General features: G+C 37.3%; 1 protein-coding gene across 2 annotated transcripts in view; it reads left to right on the top strand.

Moving 5' to 3' along the window:
* Nucleotides 1–17,974, top strand: part of LOC111149127 (N(alpha)-acetyltransferase 15, NatA auxiliary subunit) — an 82,513-nt gene that overhangs the window by 19,531 nt on the left and 45,008 nt on the right. For both annotated transcript variants that reach the window (XM_022506061.1, XM_022506060.1), the window contains exons 2-3: nucleotides 13,588–13,672; nucleotides 15,991–16,095. In XM_022506061.1, coding sequence (XP_022361769.1) covers nucleotides 13,588–13,672; nucleotides 15,991–16,095 — 190 coding nt within the window. The remainder of the gene's footprint in view (nucleotides 1–13,587; nucleotides 13,673–15,990; nucleotides 16,096–17,974) is intronic.

The raw sequence follows: 17,974 nt of genomic DNA, 5'->3' as shown, positions 1-17,974 counted from the left end.
TTCTAGGGAACTGTTTTTTCTGTAACAAGGATTCAGAAAAGGTTGATGAACTTTATTTCTGCAATAGATAACCTTAGATAGTTTCTCTGGGCTTTTCACAACTTGTCTAGTTATTCTGTTTTTGTTTTTTTTTCCCCCCCAAGATTTTATTTATTTATTGAGGCAGAGAGAGAGCGAGAGCTCACACAAAGGGAGAGGGAGAGAGACAAGGAGACTCCCTGCCAAGCAGAGAACCCTACATGGGGCTCAGTCCCAGGACCCTGAGATCATGACCTGAGCAGAAGGCAAATGCTGAACTTACTGAGCCACCCAGGCACTCCTTGTCCAACTATTGTATTCTTTTTTATTTATTTACTTCTTAAAGATTTATTTTGGAGAGTACTTGTGCAAGTGGGGAGAAGGGCAGAGGGAGAGCATCTTCAAGCCGACTCCCCATGGAGCACCATGCCCCATGTGGTGGCTCAGTCCCACAACCCATGAGACCACGATCTGATCCAAAACCAAGCACCAATCACCCAACTGCCTGAGATACCCAGGCACGGCCAGCTATTCTATTTATATAAACAACCACCTGTTTGGAGATTTCTTAAGAGCCTTCATATTCATTTCATTTTATTATATATATATTTGAAAGAGCATGCAAGTGGGGAGTATGCGGAGGGAGGGAGAGAGAGAGAGAACCCTTGGCAGGCTCCACACCCAGCATGGAGCCCAATGCAGGGCTTGATCCCACAATCCTGAGATCACGACCCAAGCCTAAATAGAGAGTCAGACACTTGCCTAAATAGAGAGTCAGACACTTAACCAGCTGAGCCACCCATGTGCTCCAACCTCCTTCATGTTAGTCAAATTAGAGATCATTTTCCTAGGGAAGAATAGTGGAATAATTTTCAGTATTATGACAAAAGTTCTGTTACTTAACATCATGAGTTTGATTTGCTATGACCTCATGGTACCATATAGTGCTTCACCTCAGGCATTGGTGGCTGATGAAATGTGCTGGGCCACCTAGCGGATCCCAGAGGATCCCCTCTTCCAGGATTCCTCTGGCACAAGTGCCTAAGGCTATGTTCATTTTTTTAAAAGAGTCTTTTTCTCTGTTCTTCAGATTGGATAAGTTTTTCTTACTGATTTACCAGTACACTGATTCTTTCCTGTTATCTCCATTCCGGTATTGAGCCCATGTGATGAGTTTTCTTATCTTCCCAAAAGGAGTGTTGGAAAGTGTTCAGTAATTGCTTCCTCTGGTATTTTTATAGTAGCTAATTTAAAGTCTTAAATCTCTCCCATCTCCATACTTGCACCCATAAGTTGTCTTTTTCCTTGCAAGTTGAAATTTTTCCTGTGTCTTTGCATGCCATATAATTTTGAATTTTATCCTGGACATTTTGAATATCAGCTTACCAGAATCTGGGTCTTATTGAGATCCTGTGGAGAATGCTATTTTTGTTTTAGCAAATCTGGTTAGGTTCAAGCTGCAAGTTTCAACTCTTTCTTTTGGCTATGGTTGTAATATCAGTTCAGTTTTTAAAATTTTTGTAGTCAGTTTTAAAATCCTGTATGTGCCACCATGTAACTAATCTGAGTCTTGGACAGTGTATCTTTTAGTTCATTTCTCAGTCTTTGGTGTCATGAATAGGATCAGATCCATCCATGTATGTGCAGTTTAGGGTTGAACCATGGAGTTCATAAATGCCTATAGGGTTGCTTTCTCTAGTTCCTCCTTTTCTGTGATATTCTTGGTACTTTCTGTTTCCCTGAGTCTTCTCTTTTCATCCTCTAGCTAGAAAGCTGGGGTTCTAGTTAATTCACTGTACTCTGCACTTTTGTGATAATGCCTGTGTCTGGCTAGAGCTTAAATTCATTGATCTCAAAGAACTAGTTTTGGTTTCAGTGGTTTCCTCAGTTTTCCTTCTTTTTATTTCATTGATTTGGCTCTTAATCTTTTTTGTTTCCTTTCTGCTTGCTTGAAGTTTAATTTGCTCTTACTTTTCTAATTTCTTAAGGTAGAAGCTGAGGTAATTGGAGACCTTTTTTTATAATACAGGCTTTTCTTTTGTTACTTTTCAGCAATTGGATTGTGATGTGCCTCTATTCTCTTCCCATCTTTTTTCAGTTTATCTTGCTTGGGGTTTGTTGAGATTCTTGGATCTGCCGATTTAGAGTTTTTATCACATTTGCAGGTTTTTTTTTTTTTAATATTTATTTATTTGACACAGAGAGAGAGGGAGAGTGAACGTGAACGAGCACACAAGCAGGGGGAGAGGGAGAACCAGGCTCCCCACTGATCAGGAAGCCTGATGAGAGGGGCTCAATCCCTGGACCCTGGATCATGACCTGAGCTGAAGGCAGACGCTTAACTGACTCAGCCACCCAGGTGCCCCAGATTTGCAGGTTTTGTTTTTTTTTTTTAAGATTTCATTTATTTATTTGACAGAGAGAGATCACAAGTAGACAGAGAGGCAGGCAGAGAGAGGGAGGGAAGCAGGCAGGCTCCCTGCTGAGCAAGAGCCCGATGCAGGACTCGATCCCAGGACTCTGAGATCATGACCTGAGCCGAAGGCAGCGGCTTAACCCACTGAGCCACCCAGGCGCCCAAATTTGCAGTTTTTTATATTTATCCCACTTCAGTCTTTATTTTCTTTTGGTGTTCCTGTTACATGTATGTGTTATACTTTTAGACTACTTGTTGTAGTCTATGTAGACAGTGTTATTCCACAGGTCGTTGAGTGTGTCTGTTTTCTTTCCTGGCTGTCCCCTTCATTTTCCTCTTTTAGCTTCCATTTTGGATCATTTCTGTTGCATGTTTTCACATTCATTGCTGCCACTTTAAGTTCTCTCAGTGGTTTTATGTTCACTGTACTGGCTTCAATTCACTGCAGTGTCTAATATTTTAAGCCTATATGATTAACTTTTCACTTTTTGGTATTTTCTAGTCTACAATGTCCTTTTTTTTTTTTAAGCTTTGATTTTTCTTGTTTTTTAAAAATTTAAAAAAATTTTATTTTTAAGTAATCTCTGTACCCAACATGGAGCTTGAACCCACAACCCCAAGATCAAGAGTCACATGTTTCACAGACTGAGCCAGCCAGGAGCCCATCTTTTTCTTCTTCTTCTTCCTTTTTTTTTTTTTTTAAAGTTAACTATCCCCAATGTTGGGCTTGAACTCTTGACCCTAAGATTGAGTCACATGTTCCATTGACTGAAGCCAGCCAGGTGCCTCCCCCCACCACAAAGTTTCCATTTTTCTATTGAGTTTTTCTGTTTTCTGATTGGGTTCATGTTTTCCTTTCAGTCCTTTATTATTACCTAATAGTTAACTGGTTTAAATCTCTGTTACTTCCATCATCATTATTTTTGAATTTCTGTTGATTTTTTTTTTCTCTATAGGTTGTGGGTCACAATTTTTGCTTTTTCACCTTTCTAATAATTTTTTTTTTCATAATATTAGGTATTAACAGACACTAGGACATTGAACGTCTGGCTACTGTTGTCTTAGTAGAATTTTGTTTTGACAGACTGTTAATTTGCTTGTGTGTCAGCTTCTCTCCAGGGCTTGTTTTAAGGCTTTAATAAAAGTAGATCTAGAGGGGCACCTGGGTGGCTCAGTGGGTTGAAGCCTCTGCCTTCGGCTCAGGTCATGGTCCTAGTGTCCTGGGATCGAGCCCCACATCGGGCTCTGTGCTCTGCAGGGAGCCTGCTTCCACCTCTCTCTCTATCTGTCTGCTTCTCTGCCTACTTGTGATCTCTGTCTGTCAAAAAAAAAAAAAAAAAAAAGTAGATCTAGATTAGCCTTATTCCTAAAGTGTTGGCTTTCTAGGTCTCTACTGAATCTTGGAGTATGTAATGAAGTCTCTAACTGGTTGTTAGGAACTCCGATGTCTCCTCCCATCCATGTATGAATGAGCACCAGTAGTTATTCTGTTCATGCTAGTTCATAGTTGTTTTTGCCTAGCTTCTGTAGAATCTTTCAGTCAACCCACTTAGCTTAATATTTGACAGAAGATTCAGGGGTGCCTGGGTGGCTCAGTCAGTTAGGCATCCAGCTCTTGATTTTGTCTTGGGTCGTGATCTCTGCCCCTTTGTTTGCTGGCTCTCAAATAAATAAAATCTTAAAAAAATACATTTGACTGAAGTTTCCTGCGCAGATTTCCAAAGCTTCATCTTTGTATAGTTCTCTCCGGTACCCTGCCCCATAAATACTAACTATTGGAGCACTTTCTAACTCAGATTATCTGTTTAGATCAGTGAGATTGCCATGTTGTTTGCTCCCCACCCCAACCGTATCCCCCCCCCCATTCTACAGTCTGGAAAATGCTTCTAGGCAGAGAAAAGGATTTTCTTGGGGTTTACCTTGATTCCCTTCTGAGATGACAACCTTGTGTTGGCTCTCCAACATCTGAAAACAGTTATTTCATATTTACTTGTTTTATGCTTAGCAGAAGTTTCATCTTTTTTCTTTTTCTTTTTTTTCCAGAAGTAGTATTTGTGCCAGTTTTTCCTATACATTTTGGAAGCAGGAGTCTCAGAGTATGGTACCATCATTTAGCACATTTTTTTAATTTTAATTTTTAATTTTAATTTAATTTAATTTAAATTTTTTAAAAGATTTTATTTATTTATTTGATAGAGGTCACAAGTGGGGAGACAGAGACAGAGAGGGGAAGCAGGCTCCCTGCTGAGCAGAGAGCCCGATGCGGGCCTCGATCCCAGGACCCTGAGATCATGACCTGAGCTGAAGGCAGAGGCCTAAACCACTGAGCCACTCAGGCGCCCTTTAATTTTTATTTTAATCTATTAGGACCATTTATTCTATTTTTTTTTTTTTTAAGATTTTATTTACTTATTTGACAGAGAGAGACAGTGAGAGAAGGAACACAAGCAAGGGGAGTGGGAGAGGCAGAAGCAGATGTCCCGCCAAGGAGGGAGCCTGATATGGGGCTCCGTCCCAGGACTCTGGGATCATGACCTGAGCTAAAGGCAAACACTTAACAACTGAGCCACTCAGGCACTGTGACATTTTTTTTTTTTTTTTTTTAAGATTTTTTTATTTATTTATTTATTTATTTATTTATTTATTTATTTATTTATTTGTCAGAGTGAGCACAGGTAGACAGAGTGGCAGGCAGAGGCAGATGGAGAAGCAGGCTCCCGCTGAGCAAGGAGCCCGATGTGGGACTCGATCCCAGGACGCTGGGATCATGACCTGAGCCGAAGGCAGCGGCTTAACCAACTGAGCCACCCAGGCATCCCCAGGCACTGTGACATTTTACTCTATTTTAATTATATCCTATTTTGCTTTACCTTTTTTTTTTTTTTTTTTTTTTTAGATCTTTTTACTTATTTTTAGAGAGAGAGCGAGCACGAGTTGGAGGGGCAGAAGGAGGAGGGAGAATATCAAGCAGACTCCACACCCAGCGTGGAGCCCAGCATGGGGCTCTATCCCACGACTGTGGGACCACCATCTTTGTCAAAACCAAGAGTCAGAGGCTTAATCGACTGTGCCACCCCTTTGCCTCATGGTTTACCCTTTCTAGAGCATAGTGTTAGTATTAAAATTTAATTCCTAATGGAAGGTAATAGTCTCAGTGTTCTACTGTTTTTGAAACTATTATGTCTAATTTTGAATTAACATATACCTGTGTTATAGGTAAGAGAACAAATAGAGCACTGTGGTATTCATTCCATACCAAGGGAAACCCTTATAGTTCTGGAATTTCAAGAACTCCCAAATACAAGAGTTTTAGAGATAGGGTTGTAGACTGCTTCTATTTTTTTTTTCTTAAAGCAGTCTCCACACTGGGCTTGAACTCACAACACTTGAGATCAAGACCTGAGCTGAGATTAGGAGTCAGATGCTCAACTGACTGAGCCACCTAGGCACCCCTGTAGTCTTGTACTTTTATTTAATTGGATGATTCCACTGTGGAGAACTTAATATGTCTGTCTACCATGTTGTTTTTTAAAATCTATTTTAAATGAATTGAATATGAAACTTTTCTTCAAAGTATACTGTATGTGGTATTTTGCGTCTTTCTTTTCCTAAGTAAAAGTTCCTTAGAAACTTACTTTCAGCCTATGGGATTGGTTAAGGCATTAAGAATCTTGTCATGTGGCGCGCCTGGGTGGCTCAATCGGTTAAGTGGCTGCCTTTGGCTCAGATCATGATCCTAGCGTCCTGGGATCGAGTCCCACATTGGGCTTGCTCTGCAGGGAGCCTGCTTCTCCCTCTGCCTCTGCCTGCCTCTCTGTGTGCCTGTACTCTCTCTGCTCTCTAACAAATAAATAAATAAAATCATTAAAAAACAAAAAAAAGAATCTTGTCATGATGCCTGCCTTTTATATAGTTCTGTAGAATTAATTTAGTGTTAGTGTTACATAGGATTTTGAAAAATAAGCAGATTTTTTTCATTTTGTACATCTCTTTTTGAATGGTTCAAAAAAGGACTTTTTATATATTTTATATTTGCTATTGCTTTTTCTATTAAACTAGGAATACTACTTGCATTTGTAAAGAGTGAGCTGTTGTAGAAGTAGTGCTTTTAGGAGAAAAAGAGACTGGGATTCATATCTCTTAAATACACATTGATTCTTAAGTATATAGAGATGAATTCTTAGCAGTTTTTTGGAGGAGTATGCCATTTTGAATTATTTTTACAGGTCACATTGACAGCAATCATTGGTTTAATGGCATTGAGTATAATTTTAAAATGGAAGACTGTCAGAATTCATTAATTGAGAACATAATCATTAGGAATTGAAACTTAATTATTGGTTTGAAATGTGATAAAATAAAAAGCTAGGTATAGTATTACCACATTTAAAGAAAGTGGAGTTTTTAAATTTTCGTTCGGTAAACTGAATTATTCGGAGGAATTATCCAGTTAATCTATGTTCATTTTTCTCACCTTACTTTGGCACTTCTGTCGCCCTTTTATTTGACAATAATAATAAAAAAGAAACCAGGTGAGGCGCGCTTGGGTGGCTTAGTCAGTTAAACCTCTGACTGTTGGTTTCAGCTAAGATCTCAGGGTCCTGAGATCGAGTCCCAAGTTGGGCTCTGCACTCAAAGGAGATTCTGCTTGAGATTATCTCTCTTCCTCCATGTGCCTCTCCGTCTAAAATAAATCTTAAAAAAAAAAAAAGTAATGTTTGGATTTGATTAGAAGGTCTATTAAAAGATTATAGGCTTTTTAAAATTTTTTAAAGATTTTATTTATTTGACAGAGAGAGAGCACAAGCAGGGGGAGCAGGAGAGGCAGGGGAGAAGCAGACTCCTCTGCTGAGCTGGGAGCCTGACTTGGGGTTCTGTCCCAGGACCCAGGGATCATGACCTGAGCTGAAGGCAGACGCTTAACGATTAAGCCATCCAGGCACCCCAGCTTTTAAAATTTTTATTTAGTTTTTAAGTAGGCTCCATTCCCAACGTGGCACTTGAACTCATGACCCTGAGATTTAGTGAGTCACATGCTCTACTGATAGAGCCAGCAGGCACCTCAAAACTATAGGCTTTTTTTTTTTTTTTTTTTAAGAGAGGTAATGCAAGTAGGGGTCAGGGGTTGGGGAGAGAGGGAGAGAGGGAATCTTAAGCAGGCTTCACACCCAGTGTAGAGCCCAATGTGGGGCTCGATCTCAGGACCTTGAGATCATGACCTGAGTCAAAATCAAGAGTCAGACGTTTAACCATCTGAGGTACCCAATTGTTCCCCCCCCCAAAAAAAAACTATAGCCTTTAATAACATTTTATGTTAATAAAATTTCTACATATGATGGAAAGTGCTTTCATCTGGGCCTCAGAGGGCCTAGGATGTAGTCTAAATTTTGCCACTATCTAGATAAATTGCTTGTTTTCTAAATCTTACTTATACAATAAGGATTAACCCTTTTATTCCTAGTTTACAGGAGTATCATGAAGAGTAAATGAGAAGTTAGTGTGCAGTCCCTTTGAAAAATGTGGTGCTGTGAACAATGTAAGGTATTTTCAGTAAGACCAAGAAAAAAGCAACTGGAATCCCGAGTATTTTAAGTTCAACTATACAAAACAAAGTCACATTTTGCATATCAAGTAAGAATATAAATATCTAGGGGTGCCTGGGTGGCTCAGTGGTTTAGGCCTCTGCCTTTGGCTCAGGTCATGAACTCAGGGTCCTGGGGTTGAGCCCCACGTCGGGCTCTCCACTCATCAGGGAGCCTGCTTCCCCTCCCCCCCGCCTACTTGTGATCTCTCTGTCAAATAAATAAAAATCTTTTTAAAAAGGGAATATAAATGTCTATAATTTTTATATGCTTGTTATCAATTATACAGGTTCACATTTATACTGTGGGACAGTGGGCTGTTCTATAGTTTTTGAACTAAAACCTTATTAAAAAATCAGAATGTTAATAGCAGTTCTCTCTGTAATGGGATATAGCTAGCTAGCTTGCTTGCTTTCTTGCCTGTCTGCTTTCTACAGTGGCCTTCTATTTCTTGTGTTAGAGGTTTTCTTTAAGAACCTTTTCTCTTTTTTCTTGGGTTTTTTGTGTTTGTTTTTGTTTTGGTCTGTGCTACACTAAACTGTAGTAGAAAGGCAGTTATAATGGCTAGGTGTAATGGCTCTGAATCCAGATTGTCTGGTTTAAATCTTTTTTTCAATCATTTTGTAGCTGTGTGACCTTGGCCAAATGATATAATCTCCCTGGACCTCAGATATCTCATCTAAAATGAGGATAAAAAGAATACTTACTTCATAACATTGTGAGAATAAATGAGTTTTCCTTGTAAGGCATTTAGCACAGTACATGGCATTCAGTAAATGTGCAGTAAGTATTAGCTGTTAGTACTGTTTTACGTGTTTTTTCCTGGCAAGTTTTCTCCAGGATTTAAGGATTCTTATGCTCAGCAAAGTACTTAAGACTACGTAACTAGTTTATTATCTGAAGTCAGAGCTATTTGATTCCATAGGTACCTCTTTACTGTTTGACTAATTCTTGAAGTAAATTTTTCTATTCATAATGTTACTAGTCTGTAAAAATTACCTACAAATTTAATTCTAGGATTATGACATAGTGGCCACACTTTATATGATTTGTTTACTTTACCAGAGAAGACCTTTAGTACCATATTTATTGTATTGGCTTTGGTAAATTTAAGCCTTAGGCATAAAGGCAATTTTTTTTTTTTAAAGATTTTATTTATTTATTTGACAGAGATCACAGGTAGGCAGAGAGGCAGGCAGAGGGTGGGGGGGAAGCAGGCTCCCCGCCAAGCAGAGAGCCTGATGTGGGACTCCATCCCAGGACCCTGAGATCCTGACCTGAACCGAAGGCAAAGGCTCAACCTCTACTTAGCCACCCAGGTACCCCATAAAAGCAATTCTTTTTTTTTTTTTTTAAATAACACTGCCCATTACGGTTTTGTTTTTTTTTTTTTAAAGATTTTATTTATTTATTTATTTATTTGACGACAGAGATCACAAGCAGGCAGAGAGAGAGGGGGAAGCAGGCTCCCCGCCGAGCAGGGAGCTAGATGCAGATGCGGGGCTCGATCCCAGGACCCTGGGATCATGACCTGAGCTGAAGGCAGAGGCTTAACCCACTGAGCCACCCAGTTGTCCCCTTGACCAATTTTTTAATGAGCTATCTTTTTGATACTAACTTAAAGGAGTTCTTTATATATTCTAGATACAGGATCTTTGTTGGGCATTGCTTATGTCTTCTCTGGTTTGCCTTTTTTTTTTTTTTTTTTTTTTTTTAAAGATTTTATTTATCTATTGTGAGAGAGGGAGAGCATGAGCAGGTGGAGAGGCAGATGGAAAGGGAGAGGCAAACTTCCTCCACTGAGCAGGGAGCCCAATATGGGGCTTGATTCCAGGACCCAGGATCATGACTCAAGCTGAAGTCAGATGCTTAACTGACAGAGCCACCCAGGTGTCCCCTGGCTTGCATTTTATTAATACTATGTTAAACATTTAAACTTACCTGTTTAAGGGATAAAGGAGCCTGTCAACCCAACCTATAATGAAGATATTTTAAAATGGTTTTGGGGCATCTGGGTGGCTCAGTGTGTTAAGCCTCTGCCTTCAGCTCGGGTTGTGATCTCGGGGTCCTGGGATTGAGCCCCGCATTGGGCTCTTTGCTCGGCGGGGAGCCTGTTTCCCCCTCTTTCTCTGCCTACTTGAGATCTCTCTCTGTCAAATAAATAAAATCTTTAAAAAAATGGTTTTTTTATGGAAGTTTTATTGTTACACCTTTTTCATTTAGATTGGTGGTGCTTTTAGGATTTTTCTTTTGTAAAGAAGGGTTGTTTGGCTTCATGAAGTTTTACCCTACATATTTAAGACTTGGTACTCAACAGTTTTTAGCAACAGATGCATGGGGACTCTGCTTGTCTACTTTTTCTATCTTTTTTCTCTATATTTCAGTTTGGGTAGTTTCTATTGCTGTGTCTTCTTTTTCATTTTTGCTTTTACATTTTTTTTTTTTTTTTTGCTTTTACAATGTCAGTACCTTTAATCTGATGACATTTTCATTGTATAATATTATATTTTGCACCTCTAGAAGCACTGTTTGGTTGTTTTTTTATATGTTCTGTTTCCCTTTTCTCATGTTTATGTTTTTCTTAAACTCTTGAGCATCTACTTGTCTTGATATTTTTACCTCATTATTTCATCATTTCTCTTATTTCTCCTGGTTATGGATCATGTTTTCTTGCTTCTTAGCTTATCTAATAATATTTTGTTGAATATTGGGTATTTATGAATTCTACATTGTTTTCTGTGACTTAACTGTCTTTAAGAGTGTTGAACTTTGGTAATAGCAGACAGTGAGGGTACTTGTATATCAGCCTAGGACTCTGCTTAGAGTGGGTCTAGAGTACACTTATTCTAGGGTTAGTTTTTGTCTTCTGCTGAGTAGACCTTTTTGCAGTATTTACTGAATTCTGCAGGTGTTCAGTGAAGATGCCATTCTGGCTATTTGGAATTCTCAGTACCATGTGAACCCTGAAAATTCTTGAACTTACTGCTTTCTGGTCACTCTTTATTTATTTATTTATTTGACAGAGAGAGCACAAGCAGGGGGAGCAGAAGGGGAGTGAGAAGCAGACTCCCTGCTGAGCAGGGAGCCCAACTCAGGACTCGATCCCAGAACCCTGGGATCATGACTGGAGCTGAAGGCAGATGCTTAACCATCTGAGCCACCCAGGTGCCCAAGTGTCCCACTTTTGATCAGCTCTTGATCTAAAGTCCCATGTTGGGCGGCTCCACACCGGCCATGAAGCCTACTTAGATAAAATTAAAAATATAGGGGTGCCTGGGTGGCTCGATGGGTTAAGCCTCTGCCTTTGGCTCAGGTCATGATCCCAGGGTCCTGGGATCTAGCCCCGCATCTGGCTCTCTGCTCAGCAGGGAGCCTGCTTCCTCCTCTCCCTCTGCCTGCCTCTCTGCCTACTTGTGATCTCTGTCTGTCAAATAAATAAATAAATTCTTTAAAAAATTAAAAAAAAATATATATACATATATATATAAAGAAATAAATTTTCAGAAAGGTAATTGAAGAGTTTAAGAACAATGCCCTTAAAATGGTCTTTGTATATATATAGTTCCTGGAAAATATTGACACATCAAGAGTGTCCCTTTTAACTAGTGTTTACATTATTTATTATTATAATTATAAATTATAGTTGGTTATAAATAATTACTATAAGAAGAATATACTTATACTGTAATTAGGCTTTCTACTTAGTAAATAGGAACACGAAATTTAATTAGTTATGTTTCTTTGACTACATATGGTTGATGATAGCCCTAAGTTACTGCTTCTGCTTTCCCTTCTCTCTTATCCTCAGATAACGCCTGCCAAGTGTATAGTTGAGAGTAGGGAGATGGGGTAGGGAATTAGGAAGCTCTTATAGAGGACTAATGGTACTAGAGGATGGAAGTATGAGTGAAAGAAAGCACCCAAGATAAATAGGGTTTTGGGTTGTTTTTTTTTTTTCCCCTTCATATCTGGTTGGGTGAGAAGAGATTCTGGGAGGAAAATTCAGTTGTGTTTTGGATATATTAAGTGTGAGGTGAGAAATAGCGAAGTAGAGATGATGAGTACATACTTGGTTATAGAACAATTCTGTAGTTGGCCCTAGCATTGAGCTTAAGCAGTTGATTTCTTTCTACACATTTTTTTTCTGCTTTGATTTTTGTCATCATTTGCATTAAGTCTCCCTCCCAGATTTTGAAGATACTGTTTTAAAAGTTGTGAGTAAAATTTGCTTAAATTTATGACGTGAGTTCTGGTGTAGATCATTACATCTTTAAGATGCAGGCTTTTCTCTGTAACAAGTAGAATGGTTTAAAAAATAATTATTGGGGCACCTGGATGGCTCACTCAGTTAAGCATCTGACTCTTGTTTTTGGCTCAGGTCTTGGTTTAAGTGCAGTGAGTATAGGTTCTGCACTGGGGTTCACGTTGGGCATGGAGCCTACTTTAAAAAACCACAAACATTAAAAAATAGTAATTATTAGTGAAACCACACATTGATACCTGAAAGTCAGATAGCACTAAAACATTTATGATGAAAAAATATGTCCCCCTCTTCCATTTTACACTAAGACCGTATTTTTCTTTCTTATACAAGTCCTTTATTTCTCCTAGAGTTAATACTTGTCTCATTTAGTTGCCTGGTTTTCTGTAGACCTATTGCTCATTTTTCCCAAATGTGTCTGTCATTTGCTTATGAATAATAATTTCCATATTATGAAATCTATGAGTTCCATTTTGTCCTTACTGGAAATCTGTGTCATGGTGGCCTTTGGCTTCCTTTTTTATTTTGGAGTGGTTGTTCTCTATTCTTTTTTCTGCATTAAATTTATTTACTAAGTGCCATGTTGTCTTTTTTTGTTTGTTTTCTTTTAATAGCTTCATAAGAAAGAATGCATAGAGATAATATTTTAACTTTCTCAGAAGCCTGTGTCATTTTCACATACTTGATAATTTGGCTGGCTTTAGAATTCTAGGTCAAAACTTGATTTCACTCTGAATTTTGGAGGTTTTCTAGTTTTTAGCAGAATTGCATTGTGACTTTGGAATAAAAGTTCAGTGACATTCTAATTACAGATCCTTTTTATGTGCCTTTTTTCCCCTCTCTGGAAGTTTTTAAGGACCTTTTCTTTATTTCCAAGGCTTTGAAATTTCATTATGATCTGCCATGGTATAGATCTTTTTCTTCTTCTGCATTATTTTGCATGTACTTGTTCGTTCCTGTGGCTTGAGAGATTTCTTCCCTTCAGTAAGAAGAAAATAATACTTTATAATACAATTTCCATACGTTTATTTTCTTGCAGATTTCATTTTTCTATAACATTTGCTGGACATTTTGGAGTGAGCTAATGATTTCTTATTTTACCTACTCTGTATTCTCTTTGTCTTGCTTTTACTTTCTATATTTGAATCTTCTGTATTTTTATTTTCTTACTGGAATTTTAGTGGAATTTAGGAGAATATGGAAATAACATTTGATCATTCTGTTGTATTTAGCAATCAAAATTTTAGGATTGAATTTAAAATTGTTTGCATTTCTTGCTGAACCCAATTTTTTCTTTTTTGTTTTGACAGAGATGTTATGAACATAAACAGTATCGAAATGGGTTGAAATTCTGTAAACAAATCCTTTCTAATCCCAAATTTGCAGAGCATGGAGGTAAGTATAAATACCATAGACTAGTAAGTATAAGTAAATAAAGCTTTGCTAACATGTCTGGCTTCACTTACTTGGGTAAGTGAAGCCCTAACTATCTCAGCTGCCCTAACTATTTTTCAGACAGAATGGACCTCTCCAACTCTTGTGTGAAGATGTTTTAATACTTTAGTTTGAATTTAATGTCAAGAAAACTGTGACACATTCTACTTGATTTCTGGTTTATTCCCGTTTTGAAGATTAGTGCTGTAGGAAAGGCAGAGGAAATTAACAGGGACAGATATGTTTAAATTTAATAAATAAGCTCATTTAAGATATTGACAATTTTGGTTTAGAACTTACGTTGAGTTGGAAAAATTTGATGTCTTACATTACACTTACTCAGAAAGTGTCCATTTTGTCCTTAGCTTATGAGCTGTCATCTTTTTATTCAGCATTGTATCTTGGGTTTTCAAGACAGTCATGTTTAAGACTTATTTGTGTATAGTAATGTTCTGAAAATTTACATATACCTTTTGCCTAGGTGAAGGTAAGATTGGACAGTGAGATGTTGGTAGGGTAAGAATGTGTGGCTGAACTTGCGAAGACACATAGGAAAGCTAAGCTTTTGCAAGTCTGATTTGTACAGTTAGGAAACATGGCTCTTCAGTAATTAGATAATCTTTTAGTATTGAAGAAGAGGGAGAGAGCAATAGTTCTTATCGGCTCTCTTTACTCCTGTGTATTTTTACTGTAATAATAAAATTGGAGGTGGAAAGCAGGGGGAATAAAACCGTCTAAATTGGGGCACCTGGGTGGCTCAGTCAGTTAAGCCTTGACCTTCGGCTCAGGTCATGATCCCAGGGTCTGGGATTGAGCCCCATGCTGAGTTCCCTGCTCCACGGGGAGCCTGCTTCTCCCTCTTCTCTGCTTGCCTCTTCCCCATTCATGTGTTCTCTCTTTTTCTGTCAAATAAATAAATAAAATCTTCAAAAAAATATTCTTTCTGTTAGAGTGATGGTATGTTGTATGAAGTGCCATAATTTAATTGAAAGTATTTTAATAGTACATAAAATGATGGTTTGTCTTAGACTCACTAGCAGTACAGGGCTTCATTAATTAAGGTACTTTTAAGATGTTTGGTAAAACTTGTATGAATAGATTTTACATATTTGACAGCAAAGAACTATTTTATACTGTTCGCTACCTTGCTAGTTTGGCTACTTGCCAAATATATTTTGTTTGCTTCCTTTTCCTTTAAAGTTTTATATGATTTATAATGATTTGTACTTGATCCCCTCACTTTTTTATTTCCTTAACTGTATTTTTCGAATAAATGTTGATTTTTTTTCCTCAGGGTAATACCTTTCTTTTAATCCTTACTTTTTATTCTTAATTAATTCTTCTATAAATTATAAATTTTAGCCCTAAAATTTAAGTAAATCATAATGAGTATTTTTTATTCCTATATGCTTCATAACATGCATGTTATAAAATTAGGAATCTTTTTTTCTTTTCCTTTTCTGAGAACTTAGTATTTCCCTGAACTCTGTTAATCTTTTGATTGTGAATGACAGGTGCCTGGCATTTTCTTTGTTGTGTATTTGGTAGTAATCCCAAAGAATCATTTAAAAATTTATGAAAGTCAATTGTTAGATAATTTATGTGAATTGTTTAACCATTGAACAGTGAATTTTTTTTTTTTTAAGATTTTATTTATTTATTTGTCAGAGAGAGAGCGAGAGTGAGCACAGGCAGACAGAGTGGCAGGCAGAGTCAGAGGGAGAAGCAGGCTCCCCGCTGAGCAAGGATCCCGATGCGGGACTCGATCCCAGGAAGCTGGGATCATGACCTGAGCCGAAGGCAGCTGCTTAACCAACTGAGCCACCCAGGCGTCCCTGAACAGTGAATTTAATTTTAATGTAACTTAGGTTCACAGAAATAAAGTCTGTTTTAAGGTAAAGTTTTCCATACTTTAAGGTAGTGATTAATTACATGAGGTGACCCATGGAATTCCCTTGAAGAACAATAATAGAGTCATTGTATCTTGTTAGCATAGGAATTACCAGATATCCATGCATTTTTATATCTTTTTATTTAGAAAAGATTTCTGGGGATGCCTAGACTATAGAAATGTGTTTCTTCTTGGTTTGTCAAATTTTAAAGTGCTTTAATTCTGTAGAAGTCTGAAATTTTTCCAAGTAACCCTTTTGAAAGTTTAAATTCTTAGGATAATGTAACATTTGTTTTTCAGATTATAATTACTTTTTTGTTAATTATTTTTAATGTTTAATTACTTTCTTTTTTCTTCATTTTCTTTCTTTCTCTTTTTTTAAAAATAGAAACCCTGGCTATGAAAGGATTAACATTGAACTGTTTGGGGAAAAAGGAAGAAGCGTACGAATTGGTTCGTAGAGGTTTGAGAAATGACTTGAAGAGTCATGTGTGTATCCTTTTTGAGATGTTTAAGGATTGGTTTGGGATGTCTTAAGCTAAGATAGCAATTTGAGAGTCAGAAGTCTTAGATTCCTCTTACTGTGTAATTCCAGAGTTTTAAATTGAGTAACAGCTGTCACCTTGAAACATTTTTGTGTACCTCCCCTGTTCTCACATTACTTCTATTCGGATACATTGGACTCACCTTGTAAAATACCATAGTCCCACCTTATCCGCAGTTTCACTTTCTGCAGTTTCAGTTACCGGAGCTCACCTGCCGTGAGCTCATCTGCACATGATCCTTCTGATGCACTGTCAGGTCAGTAGTGGTATTACCCGACATCACAATGCCTGCGTCATTCACTTCACTTCATCTCATCACGTAGGCATTTTATCATCTCACATCACAAGGAAAAGGGTGAGTACAGTATAATAAAATATTTAAAAGAGAGACCACATTCACACAACTTTTATTACAGTGTATTGTTATAGTACTCTTTTGTTATTAGTTATTGTTAATCTCTTACCATGCCTAATTTGTAAATTAAGTTTTATCATAGGTGTGTGTAAAGGAGAAAACATAGCTGTATGTAGGTTTCAGTACTGTTGATTGTTTCAGGCCGTTTTTGAGAGTCTTGAAACCTATCTCCCACAGATGGGGGTACCATATTTGCGAAAGCTCTTCCCACAATTACGAATAAAGTAACACCCTGGAGATTTCATCATCATTATAAATTTAGAAAAATAATATACAATAAGAATAATAAAGGGGCAGATAGTATACTGATGAAGAGCACAGGCTTTGGAGTAAGCTTCCCTTAGGTTTGAATTTCACCTCATCATCTTTTTGTGATCTTAAGACTTAGTTTCCTAGTGTATGAAATGAGGATAACCATATCTATCTCATTGTGGTGTTTTGAGGATTTAATGATGAGGTAGATGTTTAACATAGTTTCTGATAATCCCAAGGTATTATACGAGGTAAATTTTAAGAGACGTGTGAAGTTAGGAGCAAATACAAATGTCTGAAGGAAGATAGAGAAAAAATTGTGGGTTGCTCTTTTTTTTTCTGCATAAAATTAATATTTTTGTTTTTTTAAAAATTATTTTTATTAAAATTAGGTTACCTTTTTTATAAACCATTTTTAACAATATTTCTTTACTTATTTTGTGAGCTGGCACAATTTTTAGTGCTGAGACATTTGAATTTCAGGTGTTTACCAGACCTCTGGTAAACTACAGATGAAGAAAAGTTAGGGATTTTGCTGTTGAGAGATTTATAGTCTGGTGAAAGAAGGTACTTACTGGAAGCATATATAGGAACATGTTTGAGTATTACATAAAATGTTACAGCTTGTTCAAAAATTATAACTAATCCAGTAAATCAGAAATGAGTTGGGAGTAAGCGGAAACTCTAAGGTTATCAAAGGACTAATTAGTAAGACTGTTGTACATACTTTTTCATCCTTTTTAATGATTACATAGTGTTCTGTATGTATTTATTTGTGTTCCTCTTGATGGACATATGTTTCTTTAAGTTTTTAGCAATGTTAAACTCCTTAAGTATAAATTTATAGGAGTTTAGAAGCAGTTAAAAGATAGTTGCAGTGCTTGAGAGGTGATAAAGTCCTGAAATAAAGGTGATGGGGGCCAGATTATGGAGGGTAGTGCCTTAGGCTTTTAAAAACATGTACTAGCCAAATGAGAAGATTGTGTTAAGCTTTATTTTGTCATTTATAGTGTGAAAGCAAGGATTTTTCAAATAAAGTGTATGGTATTAAATATGTTTTTCAGTTAAATTGCCATCCTGGACATTATGTATTTAACTGACTCTGTTGAGGATCATCCCGGGCATAAAAGTTGGTAGATTGAAAAGTTTAAATCTGATCT

This window comes from Enhydra lutris, unplaced genomic scaffold (genome assembly GCF_002288905.1).
Source record: "Enhydra lutris kenyoni isolate GAN:26980312 unplaced genomic scaffold, ASM228890v2 scaffoldscaffold21, whole genome shotgun sequence".
Lineage (NCBI taxonomy): Eukaryota > Metazoa > Chordata > Mammalia > Carnivora > Mustelidae > Enhydra > Enhydra lutris.
This window is presented reverse-complemented; position numbering and strand designations above follow the sequence as displayed.